This window comes from Pinus tabuliformis, chromosome 3_1, assembly GCF_031772625.1.
Source record: "Pinus tabuliformis cultivar Carrire ecotype Pingquan chromosome 3_1, CPIR1, whole genome shotgun sequence".
NCBI classification, from domain to species: Eukaryota; Viridiplantae; Streptophyta; class Pinopsida; order Pinales; family Pinaceae; genus Pinus; species Pinus tabuliformis.
Genome location: NC_142301.1, coordinates 222,736,676 through 222,746,676, shown reverse-complemented (window position 1 = coordinate 222,746,676; position 10,001 = coordinate 222,736,676). Strand labels below are relative to the sequence as shown.

The 10,001-nt window shown below is 35.5% G+C and overlaps 1 protein-coding gene and 1 pseudogene across 2 annotated transcripts; both read left to right on the top strand.

Moving 5' to 3' along the window:
• The first annotated feature begins 6,571 nt into the window (after positions 1 to 6,571).
• Positions 6,572 to 8,970, top strand: LOC149186595 (putative inactive beta-glucosidase 33; annotated as a pseudogene). The gene is made up of 9 exons (XR_016255568.1): positions 6,572 to 6,904; positions 7,038 to 7,104; positions 7,232 to 7,290; positions 7,488 to 7,563; positions 7,667 to 7,738; positions 7,845 to 7,932; positions 8,062 to 8,313; positions 8,387 to 8,502; positions 8,733 to 8,970. The product of XR_016255568.1 is annotated as a putative inactive beta-glucosidase 33 (transcript).
• Positions 8,892 to 9,746, top strand: LOC149186594 (coniferin beta-glucosidase-like). Its single transcript, XM_089412641.1, has 3 exons — positions 8,892 to 9,092; positions 9,349 to 9,451; positions 9,658 to 9,746. Exons 1-3 carry the CDS (start codon positions 9,036 to 9,038, stop codon positions 9,744 to 9,746), a joined length of 249 nt encoding a protein of 82 aa, XP_089268767.1. The 5' UTR covers positions 8,892 to 9,035.
• The last annotated feature ends 255 nt before the right edge of the window (positions 9,747 to 10,001 follow it).

Genomic DNA, 10,001 nt, shown 5'->3' with positions numbered 1-10,001 from the left:
TTAATTTATAGGTACATAATAAAAGCAGTCTTTTCTTAATTAAGTTGTATTCTTTACTTATCTATTGCACAATTTATTTGTCCAAGAATGCATACTCAAATAAGTACTGTGTAAGTCTTACATATACCAATTGTTGTCCCAGTTACATGTTTAATTCATAGGTACATAACAATAGCAGTCTTTTCTTACTTAAGCTGTATTCTTTACTTATCTATTGCGCTCTCAGCCACATATCATAAGCAGTATTATTTGGCTTATCTAATGCATTCTCATAACATAAACAGAACTACTTTTTCTTATCAATGATGACTCCCCACGCACTTTGCCAAATAAATTTATTTTTTCACTCATCTATATATGAATATTGGTTTTGTAAAACATAAATTAAACTAATAAATTTTATTTAAATACATATAAAAACTCCTTTACTAATAGATAAATATACATATATGGTTATATGAAATTACGTCCAGAACAAAACAATACCTTCAATCTTCTACTCCAATTATACTAACTCCATATTCATGCTCTTTATTCCACTTACACTAACTCCACGTTCATGCAATTTTCTAAGATTCTCATTAGACGAGACCTGCTACAAGACACTCCATGCCATAAATATAGACGTATTAAATTAGAAATTCTCTCAAGTGACATTTGAAGTGAATAGACGTATTTCGCAATTCTGTGTGACATGTCAGTAATAAAATATATAATGTGGAGCCTATTTAATGGCTCCATTTCTCATCCACAAGTCCCCATATTGTTCCAAGTTCTTAATTCATTGTACCAAGTTCTAAAGTTCTTTATTCACTATACAATATATGTGGCATCTTATGCTATTATATTGATAACTTGTAATGGTATGACTATTTTGATTTTGACAATTTAGAGTTTTAAATATTTTAGATATTTTAAAAATATTTTTTTTAAATATATATTTATACTATTTTGATTTTGGTTTTGAAATTTTATTTTTTTCCAAGAATTTTAAAAATTATATAATATGATATTAATATTATATATTATAGTATATGAATAGTGTTAATATTTATATTATTATTATTTTTTTTTGTCTTCTTGTCAGAATTTATTAGAGATTATATTAGGCTTGATCTATGGCTTGAGAAACTGCCCAACAACATTTAAGCCATCAAAATCATTCGGGATCGCACCTGCATGGGCCACACCAGCCCTTAACGTGATTGTATTTTTGCCCACAGAATTTCGAACCGATGACCTTCACATCACAGAGTGGCTTAACAATACACCCCATCACAGTGTATTCTACGTGAGTGGATTATATTACTATTAAATATTATTCATTAACAATATTAATATTAAATAGTTATAATATAATTTTATGTAGTTATCAAATATAATTTTCCACAACCAATATAATATTAATAGTATAATAAACTATAAATTAATATTATATCAAATTTTCCCACGAAAAAATCGTAATTTCCATTATATAGAAATATTGAAAATTACATGTTGTAGTTTCTACATATATATCATATGCCAGAATTGTAGCCTATATGCCACTATATAAAAAAAAGACCAATATATCCTGTCACAGTGAGGAGTGGTTTAAAGCACTGTAGCATAAATATATACATAAATAGATTAGTTGTCCCAAAACTAAGTAAGAAAAAATAAATTCAGTCAATACAAAGCATGTAAATCATGTAGTTTCATCCACCAAATGTTGTTGTTCTATGAATGGCCTGTGGTAGTATTGATAATATGTTTGTCCCTATTGTTCTTGAATTATCCAATGACCCTGGTTGCTGCACTGCCTCCTTGGATAGGCTATCAGAAATCTGGTTCATTTCCTTATATATATGATGACATGAAATAAAGTCAAAATGTACTTTAAGAGTCATAATTTCATCCAAACAACTTCTGAGTGTGTGCACGTGACATTGAGCCTGTAGATTAAACCAATTAATAACAATTTTGGAATCTCCAAATATATGAAGTTACCTGCATCCTTTCTCAAGGGAGAATATGAGAAGAAGCCCGAGGGAATTTAATTCTGAGTAATTGTTGGTGCCTCTGCCTAAGCCCATTTTCATTCTTAAAAAATGATCTTCTTCTAAGTACAGGATAGCCCCCCCTCCCACATCCATTTTCTTGAGCATATCGGTTAAAATATGCCCAAGGCTTCGATTTGTCAATAGTTTCAGGTTGGATGATACGATGATGAGGGTTTTGTTCTTCATTCGGGATCAAGGAGAATAAAGCCTCAATATGAGAACATGCAGATATCCAATCAAACCTCTTATCATGAATATGTAATGATTCTTAGCTATCCAAATGCCTCGATAGACCAATATGGGAAGATTGCGAAGCTTAATTGGTTGGGATTTATTCCACCAAGATACCCATGCAGATTGAAAACATTCCCCTTGCCACCTAATGCTGACTGATAAAGATTGATAAATTTGGTTCCAGATGAGCTGAACCGATGGACACCGAAGGAAAAGATAGTCAATAGATTCAACCCTATTTTTACATAAATGCACCAAGTAGGGCCCTGGAAGGATATATGCTGAAGGTTGTCCCTGGTCGGAACCTTATTGCACATGAGACACCACATAAAAAGTTTTTCTTTTGCAGGGCCTTTTAACTTCCATAGCGATCGCCACCACCATTCTTTTTGTTCAGGTTCATGGTTTGCATAGATGTATAGGTAGCCTTCCTTTGGAGTATATTTACCTTGAGTTAATATGGCCCATATAAGTTCATCATCCCGGTCGTTTATCCTAACATGTGATTCCAACGGGGCATTGATGTAATTGGTCCATTCCTATCTCCAATGCATAGGGATCAATAATTCCTGAGCAGTTCTCCACTTTTGTCCATGGTTGGTTGAGTTATCAGGATCTGCAACCTGATGAAGTTGACTGATACCTGCCTCCTCCAAATATTGAATAAGACCATGAGGTAGAATATGAGCATTTCCACACCCTAACCAAGCATCCATACTAATTTGAACATTTGTACTAGCCCCAATTCTCCAGGCCAATCTGGATCTAATGACACCAATTGAACTAAGTACCTCTTTCCAAATGGTAGATACATCCGTCCTGCTTCTAGTAGGTCTCTAGATCCATTCGAGAATCGGGATTGGAGATATATATTTTCTATAAACTACAACAGTCCATAAATTATTGGAGGTGAGAAGCTTCTTTTGAAACCAACTGGATCTATCATATGCTTTTGAAAGATCAATTTTGAGGATTATACCTTTCATATTCTTTACTTGGATAGAATGCAAACCTTCCTAGGAAGTTCCAATAGCCTTGTGTATTTGTCTATGATTTAGAAAAGCAAATTTCTCCTTTGATATATATTGGGACATCATGGGTTTGATGCGATTTGCAATAATTTTAGCAATAATCTTGTATAAGCAATTACACAGGGATATATGGCTAAAATCATTGAAAGATCGGGGCTTGTCAATTTTGGGGATCAAGGAAATAAAGGTTGAATTGAATTCATCATACATTTTGCCATTTATCCTACATGCTTCAATAACCTTAACGAGGTCCTGCCCCATTCGCTCAAAAAAGGTCAAGTAGAATTCAACAAGCCATCCATCCAGACCTAGGCTTTTGTTCTTCTTGAACCATTGCAAGACCGCCTCTAGCTCCCCCATAGTTACATCTCTATTCAGCTCCTCATGTGCATACTCATTCACAAACCGGGGGAATAGCCTGACAATTCTAAAGATCTTAGCAAGAGATGCTTCACGGGGTGCTTTAAATAACTGACCAAAATGATGAGTGCCCATGTCTGCTAGCTCATTGAAAGAGAAAACCGTGCCACCATCATCATTGTTCAAGGACCAAATCGTATTAATGGCCTTCCTACCTCTCACACACTGTTGGAAAAAATTGGTATTATCGTCACCTTCTTGAAGCCAAATGGCTCTACCTTTAAGATGCTAGGCCTCCTCGTTCTCTCTTAAAAGATTTCTCCTTTCTTCTTCCAACCTTGTAAGCTGGAGTTTTGATTCATTGGAAATAAATCCTACATTATTAGGATCTTCAAGTCTGGCCAACTCAATCTCAATATTGAACATTTTTTCTTCATCCTTCTTTTCCTTAACCTTTTCCCATTCAACTATTTTATGTTTAAGACAAATCAATTTATTTGCAAAAACAATGACAATTTATCTTCAAACTGTGACCCATCCAACCATGTCTCCTTAACCAGGCGATGAAATGCATGCTACTTTAGCCAAGATGAATTAAATTTGAAAGGAGCCCTCAGTTTAGGGGATGAACCAGCTATTTCAAGAAAAATGGGCGAATGATCTGATATACCTCTTGATCCCACCCATTGTCTAATTATGTCAATCATATCCAGGAGGGGATTTTATAATAAATCGGTCAAGACGCCTGGCCAACATGGCATCCCCTATCCTTCTATTTCTCCAGGTCGGTTGAATCCGAGCTACTTCAATATCAAGGAGATTATGATGATCCAGGATATGTTGAAAAAAAGCAGTAAGTGGTTCTACCTCGGCGTGGTTTCCCAGGATTTAGCATAATCTAAAGAAAAGTTTAGATCCCCACCCAGGATAATGTTGTCACTCCGCATCACAGATGAACCCAGTAAATCTTCCCAGAAATCCACCCTATTGTGACAGAGGCCATAAATATTAACATATCTAATTACTATCCCCAACTCTTCCAAAAATATCTTCATTGCTTAGACACCTTCCCTTCCCCAGACATTGTCTATTCTCATTGTTTTGTTGTTTATTCCGATCACAATTCCCTCGGATCTTCCACGAGCATCTAAACCATGATAAGTCCATCCTGGAGTGAGGGATGATAAAAAATTAGATACACGAGAACTGTCACCGAGAATCTCATGTAGACATATAATATCCAACTTCTCCATCTCAATTAACCTTTTAAGGGCTAGTTTTTTCATAGGGCTAGCCATACCATTGCAGTTAAATGAAAGAACCTTCATCGAGAAATCGTTGCAGGGTTGCTCTTTGCTCTAAGAACTTGATCAATAGGAATTTTCCTACCCGCCGCGACATCTACCCCGACCCTATGGATGGCTTTGGATATATAGGAGTGCCTCCCTCGACATGGCTTGGGACCCTTTGGGGGTGAGGATGAGCCCAAGCCATATCCTGACACTGAGCCTTGTTTGGCAAGGGATTTCATATTGTATACGTGGCTAGAACTACTGTCAGATTCATCCACCCTATTCATTCCGGGAATAAGGGTTCCGACCAAGGTAGACGAAGAGGGAGCAGGGCAACATGTCGGGGCCGAGACCAAGGGGCATGTAATAGTATTCAAATTACAAAGAGAAAAAACCATTCCAATACTTGATAATGAATATGACGACAAGGAACATGTAGAAGGAGCTCGAGAAAGGAAAGGTTCCAAAGAAAGGATAGAAAAATCAATACCGGATTGAGGAACAAAGCCTGATGTTTGAGAGCGCGTGACCCTTGTGGATGGAGGGCGATCCCGCTGAGGATGCAAGTCTTTGTCCATGTCCATCCAAAGCTTCTGCGTGTTCACAGGTTTATGAGATTTATCAATTATATATAATATAATATTAATATTAAATATTAAATTATATTATATTTAAAGTGTTAATATTGATATCAATATTAAAAATTAATTATTAACTATATTGATATTAAATAGTAATAATATTATGTTATAAATATATGACAATTTTCACTGGCATTTTAGTCTTTACTTCAGAACATATGTATTATATGATTTCCACTATACTAATCTATATCCATTTTAATTACATATTCACCAAATTAAAAGAAATTTACATTTCAACAAATTTGATTTTTTGACACTTAATAAATCTAAAATTAAAATAAATTAAAATTAGTTATTTGAAATTTATAATTCTTTTTTAAATTTACATTACAAAATATGAAAAAACCAAAGATATAATAACAAATAATCAATAAGTTATATATAACCATGGAATTAGTAAATGTCAAAACACTAGAAATTTATAACTCAGTAAGAGTCCAGGAATTTGAAAACACGTCCATAGGACCCCACACCTTGAAAACGTCTGCAACTTCTACCCTTTCTAACATGCCAAATATTTGGATGGAAATAATGGTTTAAATATTTGGATGGAAATAATGGTTTGACTTCCTTGAAGAGAAAGTTAAAACTTAAAAACAGTTGTAAACTCCACAATCATATGTGACCCTGTCAGGGCAATTAGCCTTTCTGAACGGAGATGTCTTTAGTGAGATTTTTTTGGAGATTCTAGAATCCGGTAGAAAAATTTGAGTTTAAATTTTGATTTGTATTATTTAAAATGGTTTTTTAACTGCATATTTGGATTGCATATTTGGATTGAGGACCCTGAAAAACCCAAGACGCTTTGATTGTGCAGAAATTATCTATCAAACTTGCGATTTCAATAAATTGCTACGAGACTTTGACTGGAAAAACCCACAGAAAAAGTTTCCAAAAAATCTCTTTAAAGAAAACTCCTTTCTGAACGTGGTCACTTATCACCTCTGGAACCGATGTTAAGGATGCAACAATTTCTGATCTCACCAATGTCGAGCTGGTTTCATCAGTATATTTGATTTCGATGATAATGACATCATTGAATTGCCTGGTTGCTCTATATAAAGTCACACCACTCTGCACGGCTGTTTGGGTGCCCTCATTCATTCCTTCCTGTCTGTAAAGCTTAAGCTTACAATCTTCAATCAATCAGTACTATTTTAGCAGACATGAGAATCGTAGGTTCGATTTTACAACTGCTGATCCTGGTGAGTCTGTCTACTGTTTCTGCCTCTACACAACACCTCTCTCGAAACGACTTTCCTCCAGACTTCATTTTTGGTGTTGGTTCCTCTGCTTACCAGGTCTCTTTCTGCTTCATCATTCATATATTTATGTATATATTCATTCATTCAATGATTATGGGGAAGACATGCCCATCTCCCAATTCATAGAGTGGGATGTTAATTTGAAAAATCCACAATTGGTTTTCTGCAGTATGAAGGAGCTGCATCAGAAGATGGTCGGAAGCCAAGCATCTTTGACACTTTCACTCATAGGGAAGGTCTGTTTCATCACATATCTTCTTTCATCCCTTCATATTCGTTCTACCCAGTTCCTTACTTTACTTTGGGACTTTCAAGGCCAAGGCTGGAAGTGAGCTGTTGTTTGTTTTTCAATTGTATTGTTAGGGACTACTCCGGATGGAGCTACTGGAGATGTAGCTGTTGATCAATGCCATCGTTACAAGGTATTATTATCTGCAAGTCTAAGAACAATAAATGTTACTAGCACAAACCTATATACAGTGGCTACTTGTAAGCCATTCTCAAGCTTTATATCTATGTCCAACCCCATTATTGTTGTTTTCATACTAATGCATCAATAGATAAACTCCTAAATGATTTGGGTATCAACCTGATGCAAAATTTCATGTGGGTTTTGAAGGAGGATATTGATCTAATGTCTGCGATGGGAGTAGATGCCTATAGATTTTCAATCTCATGGCCCAGGCTTATTCCTGGTATATTTCTGTTTGAGCTCTGACCACATGCTTAATCCTGAAAATTTAGTAAACACTCAATGGGCAATGGTAGGAAATAACTATTTCACATGTATTGATGCAGATGGTGAAGGAACCATCAACCCAAAAGGCGTTGAGTACTATAATAACCTCATTAATGAGCTTTTGTCCCATGGTAGGGCTCTTGTTTTATTCATTGACAAACTTGTCTCTCTACTTTGGTTTTATTCCTGTGACTATCATCCTCAAAACTGTTAATCGTGAAACAATGCATGTCTCAGGCATTCAACCACATGTTACATTGTACCACTTTGATCTGCCCCAAGCTCTGGAAGATTCCTATGGAGGTTTCTTAAATCCACAGATTGTGTAAACATCTTATTCATCTCCTGTTCTTGATGTGGGTTGACACACAAGTCAAAGCATCAATTTATTGGTGCATCAATAATCTTATGGTTAGAGAAGCAGAGTTCTCTAATCTACTTCGATCTTATGCAGGGAGGATTTTAAAGGTTATGCAGATGTGTGTTTCAGAGAGTTTGGTGATCGAGTGAAATATTGGTCCACTTTCAATGAGCCCAATAGATTTGCCATTGCAGGATATGATCAAGGCTTTTCCCACCTCAACGATGCTCCCAACCATTTGGAAATTGTACTGCTGGAAACTCAACTGTTGAGCCTTATATTGTTGGCCACCATGTTTTGCTATCACATATAGCTGCTGTGGAGCTGTGCAGGAAAACCTATCATGTTCTTTTCCTCTCTGATCTATGTTCCTCTCCATTCATTCTATGAGATTTTCTAAATTTCTTGATGAATGCAGGCAAAGCAAAAGGGCTGGATTGGATTAGTAATTTTCATAAATATGATAATACCTCTTACCAATAAATCCACAGATGTGGCTGCTACTTAAAGAGCAAATGATTTTATGGTGCGCTGGTGAGTGACTTCTTTAACAGTGTATTTCAAGTTAACTTCTGCTTCAACCAGAAGCTTCAGTGCCATTGAGCAGTCTCATCAATTGTTATTTCTTATCTTTTTCAGTTGGGGTTTTCGTAGTGATTCAAATAATTAACAGCTATATTGTTGAAGTGGATGCAAATAGGTGTACTTTTGTTTGGTTGAGGGCAGATAACCACCCTGAATTAATTTCTTTTTCCAAAATCCAGGCTTTTAGACCCATTTGTTTCTGGAGACTATCCAGGGAGGATGAGGAATATAGTTGGTTCTCGGTTACCTTCATTTACAAAGGAACAGACTCGAAAGTTACAAGGTTCATTGGACTTCATTGGTGTCAATCACTATTTTAACATGAATTGTTTTGATGTTCCAAGAAAAGGTGAACTTATGTCAAGAGACTATGCTCAAGATATGTCCATTGGAATTGAAATAGATTTAACTCAATAAATCTCATTTTCTAACAGCCTTTCTATACTGATACATTGCAAGAACATTGGTATTAAGAACATTTTATGGCTGTTCTGTACTGCTTGATAAATGCAGTGGAGCGAGATGGAATTCCCCTTAATGTAAGAAGAGTTTGAAGAATCACATGTCGTATTATAATCATATGTTTTCTTTTTCTTTTTAGCAGGAGCCTTTTTAGAAATACACGGTATGTAGATTTTTACAGTTCGATAGAAATTTTGGATTTAAACTGAGAGACAAATAGAAAACAAAAATTCGACTATAATTTTTATAAATTTTAAACATTAAACATTATGTTCTAAGTATGTTTATATGTTGACAAAAAAAATATTTACATCATGCCAAAATTTGTGGCAGGAATCATTTTCTGATATGCCAGTTGTACCACAAAGCATGCAGGCAGCGCTGGAATATATTGAGGACCGTTCCCATAATATTCCTATTATTGTGTATGAAAATGGTGGGCACTCTTCTTATGTTATTTCTTTAGCACGAGTTAGGTTTTCAAGTCCTCAATGAGAGCTCTCTGTACACTTAAGGATTTATGCTGGTTCAAGAAAATATACATATAGATTGGTGCTACTGCTAATATCATTTTTTGAACATTGACCATCTGATTATCTGCTCTGCTCTGGACTTACAATATCAACTTTCATGTCTGGACAGGATTTCCAGAGCCTAATAATTCTTCTATTCCCCTTCCCAAGGCCTTGAATGACCAATTCAGGATGGATCTCCATCAAGATGTCCTTTAGTATGTGCCTGCAGCAATAAGGTAGAAAGAGCATACAATGTTTCATTCAAGGCACACCATTTCTTAAACAATTGATGAAATCAAGGAATTTGTGAAATGATGAATATCTCTGAACTAAAGCGTTTATTCATTGTGGCAGGAATGGGTCAGACATCCGTGGATACTTTATATGGACTCTTCTAGATGACTTCGAAGTTTTGCGTGGTTACACTAGGCGTTTTCGTCTTTATTATGTGGACTTCAACGACAACTTGAA

What these genes read in the sequence shown, in the direction of transcription:
- LOC149186594 (XM_089412641.1), top strand. Translation starts at nt 9,036, where the DNA reads ATGGCTGTTCTGTACTGCTTGATAAATGCAGTGGAGCGAGATGGAATT. An exon ending in GAGATGGAATTCCCCTTAAT is followed by an intron (nt 9,093 to 9,348) that starts GTAAGAAGAGTT and finishes AATTTGTGGCAG; the next exon opens with GAATCATTTTCTGATATGCC. An exon ending in TATTATTGTGTATGAAAATG is followed by an intron (nt 9,452 to 9,657) that starts GTGGGCACTCTT and finishes ATGTCTGGACAG; the next exon opens with GATTTCCAGAGCCTAATAAT.